Below are 24,085 nucleotides of genomic sequence, written 5' to 3' on the forward strand. Positions count from 1 at the left end.
TGAAATTTTTTTTTTTTCTCTAGATTTTGGAGGTTTATGAATGTTTGGTGGTTGAGAAATTTATTGATTGAGAGTTTAGAGGTTTGGGTTTGTTGATTTGGTATAAGGGAAGGCTCTCTACAACTATTGAGATCTAAAAAAACAAAGATGGCTAATTTTGGGATGGATTTTTATAACTAATTTTGTAAGTTACATCAAATGAGATTTGGAGATTGTGTGGTTTGGTGAAGATGTCGTCTCCAAATTCGTCTCCTGCTGCAGTCCCACCAACTTCTAGTAGTACTAGTCCACCACCATCACCACCTTCAACTTCATCCCCTCCTCCAAGCCCTTCTGTTAATACTACTAGTCCACCACCTTCAACTTCATCTCCTCCTCCAGATCCTTCAACAACCTCACCACCTCCTTCGCAGTCTCGGCCCAGAGCGACTGCAGATCCGCCAGCACCTACAACCCCTTCTACTCCTTCAACTCCTCCACCTCAATCACCTCCTCCAGCTGTTCCTTCTTCACCACCACCAACACCACCTCCTCTCCCCCCTCCAACACCGCCACCACCGACTTCTCCTCCTTCACCACCTCCCCAGGCATTATCACCTCCGCCACCTGGCGCTCAAGGTTCCCCTCCTGCATCATCACCTCCTCCACCTTCTCAACCAGTCTCACCTCCTCCACCTACTCAACCAGTCTCTCCTTCTTCACCTCCACCTCCACCCATTCTCTCTCCTCCTCCCCCTAATGTTCCAAATCCACCCGAAAATTCTCCTCCGCCTCCTTCAGCAAATCCACCCGAAAATTCTCCTCCTCCGCCTTCAACAGCAAATCCACCCAAAAATTCTCCTCCTCCACCTCCAACAGCAAATCCACCCGAAAATTCATCTCCGCCTCCACCTCCTCCTCCTCCTAGGCGTACACCTCCTGTTCCATCTGGACCTCAACCAGCATCTCCACCCTCTCCAAACCCCCCTTTACAATCACCGCCACCTTTACCTTCTCCTTCGCCCCCTTCTTCTCCAGTTCCTCCAAGTAATTCACCTTCTGGTGGGACTCCTTCGATTCCAACTCCACCATCTCCAGATGTTCCATCAGTGGATCCAACTGGAGGGAATCCTAGTCCAAGTGTACCGGGAACCGCCAATAACTCCTCAGGTGGTGGAGGTATTAAGATGGGAGGTGCAGTGGCAATTGGTGTTGCCGTAGGATTCATATTGCTTAGTCTTATTGGATTGGCTGTGTGGTTTTGGAGGAAACAAAAGAAAAAGGCAGTTGTATACAATGGTGGCTATGTTATGCCTTCCCCATTTGGCTCTTCTCCGAAGTCAGGTAATGCTTTAAACATCATTCAATTTATTTATTTTTTCGGCCACTTTAGCTTGTCATTTACTATGGATTACTGATATTCCTAATCTTTATTTTAAGAACACTTGTGTTAGGTTTGTTAGATGGAGTACACCTCTCTTTCTCAAGTTAGAATTATAATTATTCATTATAAAAGAAAAGTAGTGAAAATATTCGCATCATATTATGAACTTGGTGTTGTGAAAAAGTACCCAAATACCCTATGAATGAGACGATAAACACACAAAGAAATTTATGCAAAAGAGAAGAAAAAACACCAATCACACACAAGACAAGATTTTATGTGATTTGGCAAAATTGCCTACGTCCACCGGCAGCAATGAAGTCCCAAAAACAATACAATTTTAGGGTCTTCCAGATAACAAATATATATATAGCATCCTTGGGCTTCCAACTTATTTTCTAATACCGAAAATACCCCTAGAAGTTGTACAGACGCCAAAAACCCCCAATCCCTGGCACTCTGCGACGAACCTGCATACCTCCACAAAAGTAACCTGAGATTAGGGCCACAAACAACATTCGGTAGCCTTTATGGATTAGAATAAATGGTGTCAAAATCGTGTGTTGGGTTCCACAAGAATGTGTACTTGATGTCCAATATGATTTGCATTGGATGTGTAACTGTAAATCATTAACATTTATGAGTTAAAGAAGTTGAAAATAGATATGATACTTTTTGCAGGATATATGCATTGATGATGATATGTTTATCTGTGTTCTTGGATAATGTTGCACTGTATTTTAGATGAATCTTTGTGAATTTGAGGCCATTGAAATGAACTAAATGAGGCTAAACATTTTCTGTTCAGATACATCTGATGTAAAGACACATTCTTCAGCTCCTCTCGTAGGTAGTAGATCACATAGTGATTTTATATATACACCACCATCAGAGCCAGGGGGGTTAGGAAATTCAAGGTCTTGGTTCACCTACAAAGAACTACTAGAGGTCACAGATGGTTTTTCGGCACAAAATCTTTTGGGTGAAGGTGGATTTGGTTGTGTGTACAAAGGATGCTTGGCAGATGGAAGAGAAGTCGCCGTAAAACAGCTAAAGATTGGAGGTGCACAAGGGGAGCGTGAGTTCAGAGCTGAAGTTGAAATTATTAGTCGTGTACACCATCGCCATTTGGTTTCACTAGTAGGTTACTGCATTTCTGATCATCACAGGTTGCTTGTTTACGATTATGTCCCAAACAATACCCTCTATTACCATCTTCACGGTAAGATATGCTCTTTTAGAATTAAAATTAAACGCATTGGAACATGGGTTCATAAACTAATCTCATGTTTTCTTCTTGTATTTTGTAGGTGAAGGTAGGCCAGTTATGGATTGGGCAACCCGGACTAGGGTTGCTGCTGGTGCAGCCCGTGGATTAGCTTACCTGCATGAAGACTGTAATTATCTTCTTGTCTTCAGATTTTAGTTACTATATACATCTTTTACCTCATTTTTCGTGTTAATGTTCACCTTCACGAAAGTATTTAAGCTGTACTTTATAAATGATTAATTGGACCTGTAATAATTTGATAAATAACATTAAAATTAGAATGAAATTTACATTAGGTAGTTTTATAGTAGCTGTTTCAATGTTTGTGCATGAAACTATTCTGATGTGGCAACTTCTTGAAAGCAGTTTACTGTCTTTGTTACATAATTTTTTTTTTAATTGCATCTACATAGTCATATTGATTATCTTTTTATGGGTTGATTATCAGGTCATCCGCGGATTATTCACAGGGATATTAAATCATCGAACATTCTTATAGATAACAATTTTGAAGCTCAGGTATGACCGATTTTCTATATGAATTTCTTCTTTATATTAGTTAATGTTCCTAACATTTTGTCTTTTCTCTGATAACAGGTTTCAGATTTTGGGCTTGCAAAGTTAGCTCTGGATACGTACACACATGTAACCACTCGTGTGATGGGAACCTTTGGGTATGGAGAACATGTCTATAGTTAATCTTGACATCTGCATGCAATTATTAAGAGAGATTCTATTGCCACACCAACTTTTGCTAATGCCACACCAACTTTTGCTAATGCCACCCCAATTCATATGTATATCACCAAAGAATTAGCTTATCTTGGGGTGGAGTTAGCAAAAGTTGGTGTTGCAATAGAAGCTCTCTTTATTAATTTGCAAAAAAATAAAAATATATTCCCACTAAGAAAAGAAAAGAAAAAATATATTCTTGAGCATTCATCTAAAGAATGATATTTGTTGGCATTCCAGATATATGGCTCCAGAGTATGCATCAAGTGGGAAGCTGACTGAAAAATCTGATGTATACTCTTTTGGAGTTGTGCTTTTGGAGCTAATTACCGGTCGCAAGCCTGTGGATGCATCTCAACCCTTGGGAGATGAGAGTCTGGTTGAGTGGGTAAGTTTGTGAATCTAAACATTTTACATTGATAAAATTTATTTGCCATTTCCATTTGCCAATTTTTATCTAATTATTCCTCGAAGTTCATCTTGTGCAACTCGTAGTGGTAGGCCTTAATTAAGAGCTTGTTTGACCTATGTTATTAATGTTGCAAGTGCGCTTAATTTTAAATCTGCTGCCATTTTTCAATTCTTTTTGATAATGTTGTTCTTTGTGATGCTTATTGCAAACTTCTTCAATTGACATAGATAGTAATTGTTTTTCAATATAAAAACAATACCCTATTGACAGATGGGCTGGTAGAACAAAACCACCATTTCCACACATACAGAGAAAGAGGGAATTATAAATTGCAAAAAGAAAGAAATGAAGGAAGATAAATGAGAGACATACCTGTATTTTGATTCTCGAACCAAAATTGTGAGGAGATAAATGAGGGAGAGAGAGAAAGAGAGTTCTTTTGGAATGTACTAAAGAGATAGTGGATGGGAGGAGAGAGTTTTGGAGAGAGGTCTTTAGATTTGAAAAGATGGAAACGTGGGTCATCACAATTCTCAAATAGTTTTATTTGAGGAGAAATCTTGACCCTTGGATGTTGAGAGAGAGAGAGAGAGAGAGGCTTTTAGGATATGAAATTTGAAAAATTGAATCGTGCAAGATATAATTTTGGGGTAGTTGTGTTGGTTGAAGATGGAAAGTGATCTCTACCATTGGATCTTCCCAAATAGATATAAAACCGTTAAATATGTTTATGGGGGTGATAAAGATGTGTTTTATAATATATATAAAATACAATTGAGTTGGAACAGTTATGTGTGACACAAACGTCCAATCAACTACAGTATTGTGGAAGACAAATCCAACTATGACAAACCTCCCATCAAGCTATAACGTCAAGGGACCCACTTTATTTCATTTATTCTTCATTTCCTCTAATTTTTACTATATTTTCTTTTCTACCCATTTAATTCACTTTATTATTTTTCATCTTTTACCCCTTTAATCTCAATTTTTTCTAATAATACCCCTCCAACTCTATTTTTTTTCATTTTTATCCCCTTAACCTGAAAGAGGATGCCCTTCTCTAATTTTACTATATTTTCTCTTTTACTTTAATCCGCTTTATAGTTTTTCATCTCTTACCTCCTTTAGTCTCAGTTTTTTTTTAATAATACCCCTTCCATCAATCTATAGTTTCTTGGTACCTACTTTATTTCATTTATTTTTCACCTCCCCTAACTTTACTATATTTCATTTTTTACCCCTTTAATCTCAAATTTTTTATAACAGTTTTGGGAGTTAAACCTCCCATCAAGCTATAGTTTACCCTTTTAATCTACTTTATTATTTTTCATCTTTTACCTTTTTATTCTCAATTTTTTTTTATAATAATACGCTTCTAACTCTCTCTTTTTTTTTTTCATTTTTTACCCCTTTAATCCACTTTATTGTTTTCCTCTCTTACCTCTTTAATCTCAATTTTTTTAATAATACCTCTTCCATCAAGCTATAAAACACTACAGAGTTTGTATAGTTGTGAGACACAAACTTTTGTGTAGGACCCACTTTAACCACTTTATTAGTTTTTCTCTTTAACTCCTTAACTTTATTTTCATTCCTTTGACTTTATTATATTTCTTCTTTTACCCTTTTTTAACCTATCTTTTTTTTCATCTTTTACTCCCCTTTAACCTTAGAATTCTTTAATAATACCCTTCCAACTTTATTTTTTTCTTCACTTTTATACTCTTAATCCTCCTATCAAGTTATAGTTTTGTGGGACACACTTTATTTCTTTTACACTTCACCTTCTATAACTTTACTATATTTTCTCTTCTACCCATTTAACTCACTTTATTGTTTTTCATCTTTTACCCCTTAACCTTAAAAATTCACACCCACTAATTTCGTATCATTTTCAATTCGTGTTCGTGGGTCATGTTAAAATTGCCACCACCTACTCCTACTTTATTTTTTTTCACTTTTACCCCCTTGATCAAAGAGAGGATGCCCTTGCCGTAGCCATAGATGAACTCTATTATATATATAATAGAACACAACGGTTGTCTTCCCCCAATGTTTATCCCACATAAAGAACAGTTCAGATTCAATGTCGCATATATCTCCGAGGAATAATTTTAATTTTATTCATTTTCCCTTTTTCCTTTTCAAGAATACTCCTTCAACTTTATTGCATTTTCTCTTCTACTCTTTTCCAATAATACTAGTCCAACTTTATTGCCTTTCCTCTTCTCACACTTTTCTGGTCATACCCCTCAAACTTTATTGCCTTTTACCCATCTACCTATTTTCCAATGATACCCCTACAACTTTGTTGTCTTTCCTCTTTTAACCCCTTAACCCCAAAGAAGATAACCATGACATAAGCATGAGCAAACTCTAGTATATATATATATAATCATTAATCATTAAAAAGCATATACATTGTAAAAAAATATTTAGCAACCAAAAACCATTGCCTTGTCAAGTTCAAGTCTATAATTATCAAGTACTCAAGTTCCAAAAAACATGAAATAAACATTGAGGATTTGAGGATGGAGGTTTGATCTCTCTTGCGCTGGATAGAAGCTAAAGTTTATGGGGAAATTGATGGTATCATTGGAGAAAAAAGGAAGCACGAAGACATAACAAGAAGTCTTTTCAAGTCATCGTCATTGAAGCCTATCTTAGAGATTTGGGGTCAATTGACCAAATCTTGTTCCTCCATTCAATTTTGCCAAGAGCATGGCTTATGTGATCGAAAGCCTTATCTCACAATCAAGGCCAGAGCCAGGATTTTCTTGTAGGGGGGCAAACTATAGTTACATGGTAAGTTCGAAGAACTTGAAGATGACTAGTTTTGAGGAGGAAAATTGAAGGCTGTTTGGCTAGAGAAAGGGCTTTTAGGTCATTTCTCGTCAGTCTATGAGAAAAGACCCAAGTCAAGGAAATAATGTCATTGGTTTAAATAGAACATCGCAAAGATTTACCAAAACACCTAATTACCCCTTGCCATAGGTCCTTTCTAATAGACTAATGCAGAATGATCTAAATACCCTCTTCATTAATTTGAAATTAGAAAAAATTCTTTGATTTCTCTTCTCGAAATCAATCATCTTCAATATCGTGAGTAAAATCTCTTAGCCTACACTTCAAACTTAAGATTAATTTACTTAAACCTTCAAATTTAAGGAACAAGATAGTACTTTTGAAGTTGTAGATGATGAGATTTTTTGATAAAAAGTTTCTAGGATTTTCCACAAGAGATTAAGACAAGACTAAAAGCGATGGATTGAAGATGATTAAATAGATTAAAACTAATTTACTAAATAGGTTGTGATGCTTGAAGATGACTGGTTTTAGGAAGAGAAATTAAGGACTTTTATAGAAGATTGAAAATGAGGGTATTTAAATTACTTTTTTGTTAGTTTAGATAGAAGTACAAGGTCAAATTGGACATATCATAAGTGAAAAAATGTAAGGGTATTAACCTAAATGTAGAGTGTCCAAATCATCCAAAAACTTTGGGAGGAGGGGGAGTGTGCCACTAATTTGAAAGCAAAGAGGGTATCTCAAATATCCAACAAAACATAAGGGATGTATTGAGGGAGGGGGCAAGAACGTCAAATGGGCATGTCATCAATTTTGACACACGGGTATCTCAATTATGCTTTGAAACACATGTTTCAAAAGGATGTCTGAGGCTTCTTCTCAATTTTGAAGAGACATTACAACTTGAAAACAACTTACAAACAGTAGACGGGCAACACTTGTAGCTAATCTGATTCTCGGGAACCTGAGATCGTTGCTGTGAGTTCTCTAGAAGCAGCAGTTGCAGGGACAAAAATATGATTACTTCCCAAAAATTGCCTCTAGATATGTGAATGTTGACCTATCAGTCAACATACTCAATGATCTTTCTTAGTGGTTGAGCCAATTTTTCAATGATCATTGGGGGTTGTGTCAGATGACCAAATGGTAGCAAATCTGAAAAAATAGAATCAGATCCAAGGGAAAATCCTGAAAGGTTTTCAATGATTGGGAGGTGAATTGTGGGTTGTTTGACTAATAGGCTCTGCCTAATGCAATTTAATTTGGAGGATAAAAGGTTTTGGGATGTTAACAAAGTGGGGTGTTATCAGTGAGATTGTTCTACCAGTCCCATATGGAAGGAACCTTGCTTTCATTTGTGTTTGTGGCGGTTAGGCTTCTGAAGGTTCATTCCAAAATATCTTACTTCATTTAGACAGTTGTGTTGGGGAGAATCCTTACGACGGATCATCTAATTAAGAGGGGCTTCCGAGGTTTTTGTTGTCTTTGCAGGTAGGATATAGAGTGAGCAGATCATATTCTTGTTCATAGGAAGATGGTGAACAAGGTTTGGTCGCACCATGATGTTTTCTGGTATCTCGAAATGCTTTCCAAAGTTGTTGAAGTCTTTGTCTGGAGGTTGGTTGCATGTGGCTTAATCAACTAAAAGGTTTTTGTGGAGTTAACTCCCTTCAGGGGAATTCGGAAGGAAATAAACTATCGGGTTTTTTGAGGATAAGGACTACTCTCTCTTGGAAATCATCCTTTCCATCTTTTGGTGCATGATCTTCAAGGAATTTTTAGGTGTCTTCTTCGAGTGTCTTTGTTAAATGGGATTGGATTTGTAATATTTCTGTGGGTTCTGTTGTGAGCTATTTGATTCTTTGTTTTGTTTTGTTTTGGTTTTTTTTTTTTTTTTTCAAAGATTGCTTCTATTGCCACACCAACTGTGTGCAAATTCTTTGGTGATTTTCATAGGAATTTATTTGGTGTTAGCAAAAGTTGGTGTGGCAATAGCATCTCTCCACCCCGCAATATATATATATATATATATATATATATTTAAAACAGAAATCTTTGTTTGTCATCTTGACCCCCAGTTTTCTCGTTAATGAATAAGGAAATCCATGGATATCCTAGAAGTGTGGTAAAAGGATGGACAACTGAATATCTATTTAACTGAAAACATTCAATTCACTTTTCCTTGCATAGATTTTGACTACAGCATAATTTCAATCTGACTTGAGCATCTGTGTATATCTGGTAAATACCTAGCATTTATGAAGTTCACGGTGACGAAGAAGCAGGTTCAAATCTAGGTGGTTAGTTGCATATATCTCAAGGGAGGAAAACCAAATTTACACCCACAACCAATTACACGTAAAAATAAGGAATATAGAATGTGTTTCAGTGGATGCAAATTTTACTAGACTAGAAGAGTCAAGAGACAGTAGAGGCAGTTTCTTGAATGGTCAAAGCTTGTTTCATGGAAGTTTCATTGAGATTGTTCATTACGATCTTTGTTGTTGCATCAATATAAAAAGGATCATTAACAAATTTGGTTGGGTCTGCCTATACATATATAATTCTAGATTTGAATTACAAAAAAAGCCTTAAAATATTGATTGTTTGAGCTCATGGTGGTTGGTATCCTAATAAAACCAAAATAATTGAGATGGTTAGAAACTTCCTTCTGTTTTATAGGTTATAATATCATTAATATGTAGTCAAACAGCCAAAAATCCCATTCTGAAGATGATGACATTGAAGCCTTATCCTAAGATTTTAGGATCGGGTGGATCAATCTTGTTCGTCCATTTGATCTGGATTCATGTTAGGAGGTGATGATTTGTTAACCTGCTACCAACCTGATCTAACCTACCTTTATCCGGGCTTAGAAGACACAATGTGTGTAAATGAAACACATACAATAGACTTTAGAAGTCCTATTATGATAAACTAGCTAATATCCTCTCAGGCATGCCTTACAGAGAAGTTTACGTGATCATTCTTCTAGCCTGCTATGCTTTTCCTTGATAAGTTTTCTGGAATAATGATCTCATTTGGTTTTCAACTTGTTTCATTCCTCAAAATTTGAGTACTATATGTTGTTTTTTTTTTTCCAATGAGGATGGAATTGATGTTAAGGGATCCTGACAGTCACATAGGGGTTTGATCACTGGGACAAGATCAAAAACCATACTTAACCGTAAGTCAAAACTTATTTTTCAGGCTCGACCATTGCTTAGCCACGCTCTTGAAAATGAAGAATTTGAAGGGTTGGTAGATCCAAGGCTTGAAAAGAATTACGTAGAGATTGAGATGTTCCGGATGATTGAGGCAGCTGCAGCATGTGTGCGTCATTCAGCTGTGAAGAGACCTCGTATGGGCCAGGTAAATCAATTATAATCGAACTGTTCATTAATTTTTTTCTCATTTAGATTCTTTGGAGACATTCGAGAAAATTGGAAATATATAGAAGATTATTATGGACCACTCATAAGGTTAACGTGCTCAAATGTTCATTTTGTTTGGTCTCAGGTGGTGAGAGCTTTAGACAGTATAGGTTCTTACTCAGATTTAAGCAATGGAATGAGACCAGGCCAAAGTGAAATTTTTGATTCAGCACAGCAATCCGCCGAAATCAGAATGTTTCGGAGGATGGCTTTCGGTAGCCAAGAGTACAGTACAGATTTTTTCAGTGAAAATAGCTTGAACTAGAGATCTTGCCAGAGATTGGTGCGTATGGGTTTGGGAGAAATGCCAAATGAAGCTCTGACACCTGAACTTCATGTAAATGTGGAAACAACTTGTCCAAAAACGTGCTGATCTGTCTTTGGTCTTGGCCTGTGCTGTAAACAAGATTGAGATATGATAATCAGGTTCTATTCCATCTTTCCACACTTAAGTAATCCATTTTGTCTACAATCTTTGTTCTCCCAATTAATACGGCGTGCTTGTAAGAATGCATATTTTCCTCCACAATTTATTTAAATTTGTTAATAAATTTTTTATTTTTTTATTTTTCTTCAAGTGACAGACAATCTTCTTATCTCTTGCAAATATCCGGAGATCTCAAGTAAGAAAATAAGAACAGATCTGAAGATGTACGCCTTGATTGCATGTATTCTTCTACGTAGTGTTGAATGTCAAAATAAGATAAATGTCGAATCCAATATTTGGGATAAAAGCATCAATGATGATGGTTCAAACAAGAAATGCAAGATTAGAAAGGTTTTTTTTTATGACTCTTAGAGCTAACAGTAGTTGTAAATTATAGAGATATCGGATAATCAATATATTATTTTATGCATATATTTATAGGGGATGTCTATAGCTACTCCCTATTGTTACACCCACCACTCACCATTGATTCAACAAAACCTATTAACTTAAATTAGTGTTGACGTAGCAAACTAACCTCGTTATTTTTAGTATATGGCTTGGCTCAAATCGAGCTAAATCTTTAATAATCATTAAATATCGATAAAAGAAATCTGAGCAGATCCTTCTTTTTTATCTTTCCTTTTTTTTCATTTATGTTGTCTTCTCTCATCTTCTCTCTCCTCCATTGTCTCAGACTACAACTTTGTTTCAAGATTCAAAAATCAAATATTCTAAAATTCAATTATAATCTCAATCGTCACTGAAGCTACTAATGGCGAAAAAAATGTACGAAGAAAAATCTATTCACCATCTCATTCTTTCATTTACAGACTACATGGTCTCAAATGAAAGGTTTCATTTTCTATTATCTGATTTAAAGAGAATTGGGGAAAATTTAACATCTAAATAAATTGATATGTATTAGTTGGAAGAAGGGGGTAGGAGCAAAACAAATTCAAGCACAAAGATGTCGAACCTCGGTTAGATTACGTACAATATTTGCAACGGTAGAGACTAGAGAGCAATGGATATCATATGTGTTGGGCTAAGGTGAGGGAGATTTAGGAGTAGGGGATTCAAAAAGTTCATATAGAGCTCTTCTAGACAGATTTATATGCACGAGTTCTACATGTTAACACTACTACCAACATGGATTTCTAATAGATCTTCAGGTAATGACTACTGGTTCTATGACATATCATAGCCCTATGTGTATATTTCCTTAGCTTTTAAGCTGCAGTGTAAAACAATGGAGGAGAGAGAAAACATATATGAAAAAAAGGAAAGATAAAAAGGACGCTCTCCTTAGATTTGTTTTTTATCGATATTTAATGATTATTAAAATTTTGGCTCGGCTTGAGCCAAGCCATATACAAAAAAATAACCAGTTTAGCTTGTCATGTCAACTCTAATTTAAGTCATACATTTTGATGAATGAAAGGTGAATGATATGTGTAACAATAGGGAGTACAAACATGGAATAGGTATAACCTCTCATATTTATATATAATAATATAATTATTATAAGAATTAGTTATTATCTGAAAGTGAGTAGGAGCAAATTTATTATGTTAGTCATATACGTAGATACTATTATATTAGTTAGTAGTGATCTTGGTTTGTTGTACGAAACCAATAATTATCTTACTAAGAATTTTAAGATGGTTGATATAAGTGAAACAACATATTTCATTGGCATAGAAATCCTTAGGAATCGATTTCAAGAATTATTAGGGTTGTTTCATAAAGAATATATCAATTGAGTCTTAAAAAGATATAATAAGTCTTGTTCTATCGTAAAACGCTTATCGGAAAAAGAGACGAGTCAACTTGATACAATGTACGTAGAATGATTTAGAAAGGGAGTAGACGAAGGATATTTCATATGCCTCAGTTGTTAGGAGTTTGATATATGCTTAGGTTTGTACCAAACCGAATATCAATTTTACAATTGGAATGTTAAGTAGAGACCAGAATAACTTAGGAATAGACCATTGAAAAATTGCAAAGAAGGTTATGAGGTATCTATAAGGGACGAAGGATTACATGCTCACTTATAGAAGATCAAATCATCTAAAGGTGATCAAGTACTCAGATTCAAATTTTGTCGGATGCTTTAATAGTAGAAAATCTACATCAGGTTTGTATTTCCGTTAGCAGGTGGAGTTATCTTGTAGAGGAGCGTGAAGCAAAGCATTACAGCTTCATCCATTATGAAAGTTGAATTCATGGCATGCTTTGAGGCTACGAGTCATGCTTTGTGGTTGTGGAATTTTATCTCAGGACTTGGGGTTATCAACTCTATAACCAGGCCGTTGAAGATATATTGTGATAATATCGTAGCTGTATTCTTCTCTAAGAATGGAAAGTACTTGAACGACGCGAAACACATAAAGGTTAAGTACTTGATGGTTAAAAAGAGTTCAAAAACAGTTAGTATCAGTAGAGAACATTAGTACTACTCAAATTATAGTTGATCCATTGATAAAAAAGATTATCATTGAAGGCTTACAAAAACATGTTATCAAGATAGGTCTTTTGAAGAAATCTTTATGTATTTGGAATATGTCATTTTGAAGTGGTTATGTAATTGACATTAACATTAGTACTAAATAAAATTTTGTTTCTTCTTATTTCTTGTTTTCATTTATATTATAATCACATTATATTTTGGATTTAAGTAACACAGGAAATGTCTAGGCAAGACAAATGACAAAGGCACAATTAAAGACTATATTGAAAAGGGTATTAATAGTGTGGTACATGGGAGGAAGTATAACACAAATGACATACAACCGACATGACTTACATTAGTATCTAATTGAAATATGATATTATAGAATCTAATTGAATATTGAAATTATTGACAAGTGATCACGTGTAAAAATATTTTGTTTATAGAATCCTAAATTGAATATTTTTCAAAAAAATTTTGTAAAAGAAAAAATCACTTTAACACAATCAGTCTAATGAGTCAAGTGGGAGAATGTTAGAATCAAATTCGTGTGGCCTGTTGACCTCATGGTTTTAGTAACTTTACTTGCACAAGGATTCTATATATTAAAAACGTCAATATTAAGGTTGATTCTCAGTATCGTTAGAATTAGAAATACACTCTTCAAGTTTTAGTAGAAAATCTCAATGGATAGGAATCTTACTAAGAGATGATCTCTAGGCCCCTATCTCCATCTATATAAGAGGATCAACACCCCATAATAGTAATAATAGTGAGACACAAACATACTCATAGGATTCTGAACATAGTGATCTATGTCAATCACTAGAATCCTAATTGATTCAAATAGAGAGGAAAGAGAAGGTGAGCTGGAAATTGAAGAACTTGGATTTGGGGATTTGCGCACTTTGATTCATTGGCACACACCTCCAACACAAATCTTGGATCAACGTTTTAACTTATGGTACAAGATAAGTAGCCTGAACTTTGATTCTTAGCAACATGAATAAGTTCTTGAGATATATACATGATTCTTGATCCATTGGGAATTATAGATTCTAGTTATGTTGATAGATTTTGTATACTCAAAATCTAACATTTAAATGTTTGATTATATAATTCTCACAAAAATCCTTAAATGAAGGATTGAAAAGAAATTATAAATGCATAAGTTTTAATTAAGAATAATGATCTTCTGACAGCCCTCTTGACATGTGCCCCCATCATACAACCGTAGATCATTTGCCTCAGGATACGTATAACTATAAATCTTTTTCTTGTGTATATCGAGGTAAATGAGGTTCTGTGATGGGGGCGTCAGATTATCACAACTCTTTAGATAAGAACACGAGTATGATTAGATCCTAACAAGATTAAATGACAGAAAATGGTAAAATTATTAGAAAAGTGCAGCGAAAGTCCCTACTAGATGACAATTTTATCAAAGAAAAAAACAATTTTCAAATAAAATATGGTAATGTCAACAATAACTGCGCCCTGGTATGTACTGAACACCAAAACAAATGAATCAAGCAAAAATACTCTTATTTTGAAATCAACTTGAAGCAAAATTTATTTTCAGATGAGTCAAATTTATGTTGAAAGCAACATTGCTGAAATGGTGCAAGCCATGAGAAGCATGACAAAAATGATGCAACAAACAAAAAATAACAATTGAACAACATCGTGAGGAGATGCGCCTACAAGAAGTTGCAGTAGAACAATAAACCACCATGGGAAGACGGAAGTACAACAGAGTGGCAAGCCCAATAGGTTCCAGCTAGGACCGTAGCAATGAACAAATCCAAGGGGATGTAACCTCAAAAGTTTAGGGGAGGGGGGGACCCAGACCCGAATTTTTTAGGCTGACAAATGGCTGAAGCAAACATCAACAAAAAAAAAAAAATGGATCACTAGGGGATTGCAAAAGAGAAGTGGGTTCCACTCGCATCATACATGTTAGAAGGGGACGCAAACTACTGGTGGAGCTCTCAGTGAAAAGGAGTTGGGATGTAAGCCAAATGTCACGGACTCGGTACGAGTAAACATTTTAGAAAAAGCATTTCCCGACCACTAAAAAAAAAATCCTCAAGGTGAGGGAGTTTATACATCTCCTCCAAAGAAACCTTTTAGTTTGGTCAGTTCAAAGCCAAATTCGCTGAGTTATCTCGTACCATATTGCTACTGCAACTCTTTAGGCAAAGAAATTCCGTCTCAGACTACAACCGACGATCAAGGAAAGGATATCAATGCTGATAGGGCTGTCTTATTCTGAGATGGTGGAGTGCAGTCTTAACGGTGGAAAATGAAGTAAAGGATTTGGTGAGGACTAGAGAGAAACGAGAAAAAAAACTAAGGAATGGGCAACAATTGTTCGAACGAAAAAAAAAACAAAAGGCAGAAGACCATGTCACCACAACAGAGCCAACAAGAAGTCCATAATTTAGCTCCCTACCAATGGCTCCATCCTCCTCAACAACATCAAACAGGACCGAGAGTGTGTTACAAGTGTGACCGAGACTGTACACAGGGAGGTGTCTAAGAACCAACAAAGGCCACCACAACATCAGTGTGGGAAGGAAACTAGGACCTAAAGCTCGGGACAGTCTTCGTGCTAGTACAGCCAGATGGGAAGTCTCAGAACATGGTCATTGAAGGTACCTTCCTTGTATATAATTCTCGGGCGAGAGTCCTATTCAACTCAAAGGCATCCCATTAATTCATCTCCACATTAGCATTAGCATAAGGGGGTTGAAATCAGACCACCTAGAATTGGTAATACATATGATCACCCAAGTGGGGAATGGTGTAGAGACCAATAGTGTGTCGGGCTTGTTGGGTTCTCATTGGGGAGAACTAGTTCTTGGCAGTCCTGGTGTTGCTGGAAATTTACAGATTTTGTGCCCCTTTGGCCAATCAGCCTGAATTCAACATGCGTTAGAACATAAAGTTATTCTACTCACACATTTACTATATGGATCTAAAAATATAAGAATACATACAAAACATGGCTCAATGCATAGATGAGTGTTCTAACAGAAGAAACAAGGAAAATCACGATAAAAGCCATCAAAATCCCTAGAACGCAGCCTAGAAGTAATCTGGGCGTGTCAAAATTCTAAAAAGTAACGAGTTTTCGGCCAAGTTCCAAGGGCTGTTCACATTCCTCACAACAAAAATACTATAAATTTCTCAGGAGATTGGGCACATTCTGCTACACTTGTGCCTAATTCCTCGTTATCAAAAGAAAAACATCCATTTTTATTTCAACTAGGGGTGCAATCTTTTTGCTAAGATTCATTCTTATTTATTGAAAAATGATAATTATTTTGATTTATTACACAAGATTTAAGGCAATTGTTCATATTTCTCAATCATAATCCATCAGGGGAAAAGAAAATACAGCTTGTGGCATGGAGCTCCAATCACCATTCCTTGATGAACACAAAGACGTACGATACAAATCAATGCAGAATGTCAAATAACAGTATAGAAGGAAATCATCATTCATCATCACTGCCACTTAGTTTTCAGTATATTAGATGGATAAATATACTGTACATCTCAAATTCGAACAATCTTAATTCTTTTTCTCCAAGGTTGGGACAGTTAAATATTGTCTCCATCACCAAGCACATATTAGAAACAACTATGGCTTAAAATAGAGGAGATGCTTTCCAAGCAAAATCCAACTTGATCAACTTGCCAAGTTGATCAGTGTTTCCTTCTCAGATCTAAACAGTGTCTCGAGTTCAAAATGTGAGATATCTACAGAAATGAGCTCCAATAGGTGATTTGAGAGTAGGAGCACCAAGGCATTTAAATCATAACAACATTGCAAATGAAACTCTTAGAAGATACCAACATTCTTGAACCCCGAAATAATGTCACACTTGATCAGCCATTCAATTCCATGTCTGTGTCCTCCCGCAAGTCGTACTCAACCACAAGGCCAAGATTATCAACTAACTTGTGATGCTGGAGACACCCTGCACACTGATAAGAAGCACCATTAAATATTCCCCAACAATCCAATATAAATTAAGAGAGCTTCTATTGTCACACCCACGTTTGCTAACGCCACCCCAAGATGTGTGCTATTCCACTGGTGATTCACATATGAATAGATATGGTGTTAGCAAAAGTTGGCATGGCAATAGAATATCTCTAAATTAAAACATACTCTGTAGAATAGAAGCACCTCTAGATGTGGTATTACAACTTCCAATGAATTTATAAACATCTTTTATCATCCTCATTTTGATCTCAAATCTTATATAAAATAAACGAAAGACGTCATTGGATTCCATCTATAAATACAAGTGATCCTTTACTGCATATGCATCCAATTCATATCTGTCTTACAATAAAGGAGGATTTTCAATACGAAATATAAAAACATCTCTCATGGTGCCTGTGCTGAGTATTGTACGGTTCGGGTCTTTAGCAGGTCTAATCATTTATACCGAGAAGTGATGCAGAAAATTAGAGATACAATAAATTATCTGTGTCTGATACTTCTTCCTTTCTTTGCTTCGTTCTTGATTTCAGTTTTTCACAATAAAGAAAAGAGAATAAAGTGGATTCAACCTCAGCGAAATTTGTATTCAAGCTTGAATTAACAGTGGGGGAACAAAAATACAAATGGGATTCTAGGACAGCAAAATCATACAAGATACTTATTTTTCAAGGTACCTCATCTCTTCTTTACATTTAAAAAAATAAAAATAAAAATAAATAAATAAATAAAATAGGAAAAAGTGTTGGAGAAATAATAAGAAGATATCGGAACATCAATTTGAAAGAGATGATGGAAAAAGGAGTTCCTTTTGGTCATGGTTGATGCAGGACGGAGATGCCTAATCTAAAATGATGCATATGAGATCAAAGGTGGTGAATCACTAAATACTGAAAAAATAAATGTAATGCTTATGCAACCACAATCCAAATAAAAAATTGATAAACAATTAGCTTAGATCCCTAGGCAAATCAGAATCCTACAGTTAGAGCTCCTTCAAATGTTTAAATGAAGGGACGCCAATGAAAGTTGAATATCCGCTAGCTTAGGGTCACAATTATCAATCCAACTGAAGACTCTCAACTCTTTCAAGGATTTAGACAAAAGTCTAATACTCAATGTTCGATCCAAAACTATGTCGGTGCATGTGGGAATCAATTTAAGCTTAAATATGGACGAACAAAAGCTTCCAGCAACATTACCTTCAAAAGGTAAACTAATTGACTTAATGGGGGTAGTGTAGACTATTTTGAAGGTTCGGTTGGATCTAATTGGAGTTAGGAATGGTCAATTGCGGTGAACAGCAAAGATAGAAAGGTTTTATGGTGGCCTTTGGGAGTTATGATTGGGTTAAGGGATGTTGTACAGGTGCGAACAGCAAGGAGGGTTAATGGGGATTGAAGTTAAAAGGGTTTTAAAAAGGCTTTGGGCTTGGAAATAAGGTGCCGCTATTGGTATGCTGTAGCCTTGTTACAGCAGGAAGGTTAGTACAAGGGTTTGAGAATGTTGTTGAGGTGTGCAGTTGGGATTGGTATGTTTTCCAGGTAATGAACAAGAAGTTAGGATTTAGGGTTAGGGTTGGGAGGTATTTTAGAGGGTTTTAGGGATTGCTATTGAGGTTGGATATGCTCTTCAGAGGGTGGACAGTGGTTTGAAGGATTAGGGTTAGGTTTTAGATAGTTTATGGAGGGGTTTTGAGTGAAGATGAATGCAGTAGGGTTTTCTAAGGTATGATTATCTTCCAAAACAGAAAATGAAGAAGAATAAAAGGTGGAGAAATCGATAGAGAAAGAGATAGAATACATACATGGAGTCACACCAAATAAGCCTTCTATGCCTTGGAATCACACTAAAGGAGGATTGGCATCACACCAAGCAATCCACCCATGGAGGTTGGAAAATCCTGTAAATTTTTTATTCCAACAAAGCTGTTGTAAAATAACATAAGAATGCCTTCAAATACTAAAACAAGACCCTAAAGAGAAAAATAACTAGACTACTCTTAGCTTAAAGATAAAAAGTACTAACATATGCTAATTTTTGTAACTTCATCTCCCTTAAATTTTCAACCATATAAGCTTAATAAAATGCCATATTAAAGTTATCAAACTACCCCCCAAATATCTATACTAAGACCATGGACTAAGAAAACATAAAAGTAGATCCAAAACAGAAAATTTACTAAAACCTCTAAATAAAACATAAAATAAAATCCTACGTAGAAATTTGGCCATGGGACACTCTAATGGCTACAATGTCCTCATCAACTCACCCCAGCTGAGAAGAGTTTGCCTCTGGCGAATAAAATGGTGGTAATGCTCCAACAAATCGGACTTTTGTATTCCAATGGCAATCTAACTCTGGTTTGCTCTCTCACAAGGCATAATGGACCAACCTGTGCAGCTCAGTTTCTATAGCTCAACTGCAATCTGCCACTGAGAATGTCCTAGGAATCCTCCACACTCCAATAACAATCCATATCCCAATGTGGGGTCTGCTAGTGTCATACACATGGGGTCTTCTAACTCTGCATCATCCCATGGTGGGGTCTTTCACGCAAACCAAGTCCAAACATATATCCTCAAACCATGAAAATCATATCTCAGAAATCCTCCATGTCTGGTGTGAACCATGTAATCATCCAAAGTATCCTTAATCTTCTCTTTCTGCAGAAGTAAAGGTAGTTGAAGAAGTGAAGATTGCAGTAAGCGGCTCAAAGGATAGAATGGTATGGCTAGAAGTGGATCTAATGGAAATATAGGTCAAGGATGGTACTGGTCCGATTAAGGCTAGGGTCACGAGTATAATCATGGGGTACAACAGCTGGACCTCAAAAAGATTTAAGGTCATCCATGTTAAATATTAAATTACTCCCCATATATAACAAAAAATTCAAAACATTTGCATCAAGACCCATTTGCTTCAATTTCTTGATTGGACCAACACTATGGCATATGTTTTTGCATGACCCCTTGTGGGAGTCATTCAAGCCAAAGATGAACCAACACACAGTTGTTCACCAGAAACTTATTAAATATATAGAATGAATCAATAAAAGATTTATACTTACCATTACTCATAGTGATTCTACTCCAGATCTTAGAATGTAAGTCATACAAGTGGTGTACAAATGAGTATGCAAACTCAGAATGCCTATGTGCAATTGCTATCAACGTTGACATCTATTGATCAATAGGCTTCTTAGATTCACCCACGACTTCATCCTTAGTTTCGTTCTCAGATTTGGTTATATTGATGAAGTTAAGGGAGTATGATTGGAGTGGTATGCTATCATCCTGATAGTATGGGGCGATACTCCTAAATAGTGAGGGATTATCCTTATGTAAGTTATAGTCTTCTCGTGGTCCTCCCAGTCTTCATCACTTGCTCCAATGGACAAGAGAACCCAAGGACATCGAGAATTGACAGGTTTCTGATATCAACAGACTGGGAAGAACATTTCCACATCACATTCCAAGCATGATTTACAAACCCGATATTCAAAAATGGTCCAATATCCCTTGAAGTCAGAATATCTGCCAATCACATGATTTCTTTCAAATTTGAGAACATGTGACTTTCTCACATGGACTTCCACGACAAGGTGGCTCAATGGTGGAACTATGTTTTTCTCTCAGGAAGACTTAGAAGTTTGTTCTATGAAGAATTTAAAATCCTTAAAAGAAAAAAATCAAGGAATAGAACAAAGAGACTTTTTCATCGAATCATTGTTAAAAAATTTCCTTCTCAAAGAGATTGAGTCTTGATTGGAAGAAGAAAATGAATAATATCTCTCACTAACATAGCCAAAGGAGCAAATCTAAAAGAAAATTTTAAAAGATTGCAACCATGGAGGAATCCTATTGGAGTAAAAATATCAAGGGTGTTGTCCTCGAAAAATGGGTGAGAAAAGGATGGGCTATTTTGCTGGCAATAGGGTCTTTTGGAGAAGTAATAGTTATGTCGAACAAGGATTGCATATCCATTTCAGACCAGCTAATGAGAGCATTTTCAGCCTCAATTTTATGCAATTGTGTCCTGGAAGATTTCTCCTGGGTATTTACAACAGTGTGTGGTCCAATAGTTAATGGAGAGAGGAACCAATTTTGGGAGAAACTAAGCAACTTGGCATGTTACTAGGGAGAGGCGATTGTGTGTGGGGGAGATTTCAAATGTCATTAGATTTTCTTGGGAGAAAAAAGGAGGCTCAAGACTGACAAGAAACATGAGATTGTTTGAAGATTTTGTTAACCGAAATTCCCTCCTGGATCTACCTATGGAAGGTAGAAAATTTACCTGGTCAAATGTGTTGAGTTTAGTCCCACATCGGACACAAATTGCCTTGTCTCTCTCCTTATGAGCTCCTGGGCCTCTCCACTTATTGCCAATTGGTTTTGAGTTGGAACCCCAAATTTATCATGGTATCAAAGCAATAGGTTCAAGTCTCTTTGAGGGAATTTTCCAACCTTATGGGTGAGGAGGAGTACTTCTGAAGGATTGCAGCCTTTGTTGCAAAATGTGATTGTTTTTATCATGGATTTGTGGTTAGTTGTTTTTAGGTATAAAATTTACAAGGAATTCAGGGGGGGTATTCTTTCAGGACTTTATGGGTAGATGAGATTGTGTTTGGAGTATTTCTTCGATTTAGGTTAGATGAGATTGTGTTTGGAGTATTTCTTCGGTTTAGGTTTTCGTTTTTGTCGTGCCTCTGTTGTTGTATCCCTGTTGATCTCCTCTACCACTTGTATGACTTACAAGTGAAGTTGGGTCCAAGGGGGTTTGAACCTAGGACGTGGGAATAACACTCCACACATCCTACCACTTAGCTAAGTTGGCATTTCAACTTCATTGCATACAATTTGAACGGATGATAACACCTACCAACTAGGCATAAAGGTTGGAAGCTCTAACTCTACTAATAGGCCTCGTGGAGTTGGGCAGTCAAGTACTAAACCTAAAGGTGCCATCCAACCAAACCGTAAACTAAGGGAAGGAATGGGAGGACACAAGAAGCTGAGATCAAATTGAAGTTTTTAAATGCTTTGAACCAGGCCACATACTACCCTAGTTGAACAAGAAGATAGAGTTAATGATTGTGATATGGGTGCAAATGAGCATGGCAATACATGTGATGAAGAATAGGAAATTGTGGAATAAGAGGGAACACAAGGCATTGCATTTGAAGGAAAGGAATCGATGTCTCACGAGTTGATTTTGAGCATTATCAACTCTTTTTTTTTTTGTGTGTAAAAAGTATAATGAGTTTAGGGGTCTGTTCTTTGACGATTTTGTGTTTAGATGGGACTTTGTATATTTTGAGAGGGTAATCGGTTCCAGTTGTATCTTTCTAAGGACTTCTTGTCCTCCTTTTAATAAAACTTTCACTTATCAAGAAAACAAAATGAAGAGGCATTGCACACCCCAAAAGCGAAGTTAAGAGAGCCAAAGTTGCAGTCCAACAATTTCAGACTTTGACAACATTATGATTGACAGTGGCAGCAACAAAAATACTGTTTCTACAAAGATGGTGTGGGCAAGCTAAAAGTTAAAACAAATAAACTTCAAAGACCTTACAAGATATTGGGGTTAAAGAAAGGTAATGAAGTATTAATAAGATCTCACTATATGGTTTGTTTTACCATTGGTAAGATCTATCATCAGGAGTCCATTTGGTATGATGATGTGCCCCTGATTGGCACACTTGCATAAGTAATAGAATTCTCTTCAAACTAAAATAAACTATTTTGCAGTAGACAATAAGAATCCAAGAAAATATTAGTTTTATAAACATACAAATAACAAAACACGACAGACAGATACAATGCAGAGGTAGTAGATATGAACCTGAACAAAAATAGTCCCTCGTTGATAGGCTAATCGATTTACAAGTCTTTGGGTTCTTTCACCACAGGAATTGCAAGTAAACTGTACAATCAAACTTCTCCTAGGTAGCTGAATGTCAATTTTAGTTGCTTCCTCCTGTACAATAATTTAAAAAAATAAATTTAAGGTCTTATTTGGGAATTATGACCCCAAAAATTCACCAAATATCAATAAAATTTTACCGATATGTACGCTTGTTTTTCCGAAGAAACTTCAGATTCATCATTTTCCAAACTGGCTATGATAGGTTGATGTAATCTTAATCTTTTCGGTGCTAAAATTGTTCTTCTATTAAAAGTAGTTCTTTGCAACCTGAACCAAAAAAAAAAAAAAAAAGTTAAAATAAGATTTTTTTTTTTTTTTTTTTTTTTTTAATTAATTTTCAAACAGTCCGAAACGCTATCTTTATTCTTTAAGGAAGTTATAGAAGACCTAGAAAAGAAAGGGATGGACCTGATTGATATGTTTGGTGGTCTGAAGAAGAAGTAAAAATTAGGGCACGGAGCATCAACTGTCTTGGGACAGGACAGAGAAGATACGATGGCACCAAATGAAACCCTTGCTGCCATTCCTTGTTCGTAGGAAATACTTTATGTTACCACACTAATTTTTCATCATCACCAACCAATCCACTCTTTATCTTCGTCTTCAAACCGGAACCAAAGAAGCAAATGGTGGAGGGAGAGAGCTAAAAAAAAAACCACAAGAATGGTTTTAAAACTCGGTATTTCGTCTCGTTTCGCGCTTCAAGATATCGAGTTGACTCATCCGAGTCACATATTCAACAAAAGTTTACCAGCAGTATCCCATAGGCCTAAAAACGGGTCGATTAGCAAGAAGCACTTAGAAAAGTTAATCCAAACAGACCCTTAGTCACAAGATCAAATTTTTGTTCCGATGGTAAAAATTTACAGTAGGAGCAATAAAACAATATGCAATTCTAACGAGCATAAAAGGGATTTTCTTCTAACAAAAGAAAGGCAGAGGGGGACAAAGGCGAATATTGAATGCTTGTGTAGGTTTCAACATCCTAGTGATGTTTTTCAATCGAAGTGAGGTGGATTATTTCCAAATGGTCCATTAAGAAGTGGCACTTTTCCATTAAAGATTTTGAACTCTTTCCATGATTCTTAATAAGAAAAGGGATTTTTTTTTTCTTATACAATTTCTTCTTTTTTTTTTAAAAAAAAATCCTAGATTAAGAGGAGTAACAGAGAGATTCCATGTTTCTTTTTTATCTTATGTGGTGTGTTATTTTTAATTTTTATTAATTAGTG

At 36.0% G+C, this 24,085-nt stretch overlaps 2 protein-coding genes across 5 annotated transcripts; one reads left to right on the forward strand and one right to left on the reverse strand.

Moving 5' to 3' along the window:
• The first annotated feature begins 230 nt into the window (after positions 1–230).
• LOC147406007 (proline-rich receptor-like protein kinase PERK8) lies at positions 231–10,588 on the forward strand. Its single transcript, XM_086433924.1, has 8 exons — positions 231–1,323; positions 2,172–2,585; positions 2,674–2,760; positions 3,082–3,152; positions 3,231–3,307; positions 3,606–3,753; positions 9,799–9,960; positions 10,108–10,588. The coding sequence occupies exons 1-8, from the start codon at positions 231–233 to the stop codon at positions 10,285–10,287; spliced, it is 2,232 nt and encodes a 743-aa protein (XP_086290050.1). The 3' UTR covers positions 10,288–10,588.
• A 5,809-nt stretch (positions 10,589–16,397) lies between these two features.
• On the reverse strand, positions 16,398–23,506 carry LOC147406008 (Zim17-type zinc finger protein). 4 transcript variants are annotated; one of them, XM_086433927.1, is made up of 5 exons: positions 23,262–23,506; positions 22,991–23,120; positions 22,770–22,904; positions 18,733–18,828; positions 16,398–16,896 (listed from the first exon to the last, which is right to left on the reverse strand). In XM_086433927.1, exons 1-4 carry the CDS (start codon positions 23,375–23,377, stop codon positions 18,775–18,777), a joined length of 435 nt encoding a protein of 144 aa, XP_086290053.1. In that variant the 5' UTR covers positions 23,378–23,506; the 3' UTR covers positions 16,398–16,896; positions 18,733–18,774. The 4 variants fall into 4 exon arrangements, with proteins under 4 accessions (XP_086290053.1, XP_086290052.1, XP_086290054.1 ...); XM_086433926.1 differs by having other exon boundaries at positions 16,398–16,903; XM_086433928.1 differs by lacking the exon at positions 18,733–18,828.
• Positions 23,507–24,085: the final 579 nt, after the last annotated feature.

This window comes from Akebia trifoliata, chromosome 3 (genome assembly GCF_017979445.1).
Source record: "Akebia trifoliata isolate Shusen 1 chromosome 3, ASM1797944v1, whole genome shotgun sequence".
Lineage (NCBI taxonomy): Eukaryota > Viridiplantae > Streptophyta > Magnoliopsida > Ranunculales > Lardizabalaceae > Akebia > Akebia trifoliata.

What these genes read in the sequence shown, in the direction of transcription:
- LOC147406007 (XM_086433924.1), top strand. Translation starts at nt 231, where the DNA reads ATGTCGTCTCCAAATTCGTCTCCTGCTGCAGTCCCACCAACTTCTAGT. An exon ending in TGGCTCTTCTCCGAAGTCAG is followed by an intron (nt 1,324 to 2,171) that starts GTAATGCTTTAA and finishes TTTTCTGTTCAG; the next exon opens with ATACATCTGATGTAAAGACA. An exon ending in AGCTTACCTGCATGAAGACT is followed by an intron (nt 2,761 to 3,081) that starts GTAATTATCTTC and finishes GTTGATTATCAG; the next exon opens with GTCATCCGCGGATTATTCAC.
- LOC147406008 (XM_086433925.1), bottom strand. Translation starts at nt 23,377, where the DNA reads ATGGCAGCAAGGGTTTCATTTGGTGCCATCGTATCTTCTCTGTCCTGT. An exon ending in AAAAACAAGCGTACATATCG is followed by an intron (nt 22,905 to 22,990) that starts GTAAAATTTTAT and finishes ATTATTGTACAG; the next exon opens with GAGGAAGCAACTAAAATTGA. An exon ending in GAGGGACTATTTTTGTTCAG is followed by an intron (nt 16,904 to 22,769) that starts GTTCATATCTAC and finishes GCTTCTTATCAG; the next exon opens with TGTGCAGGGTGTCTCCAGCA.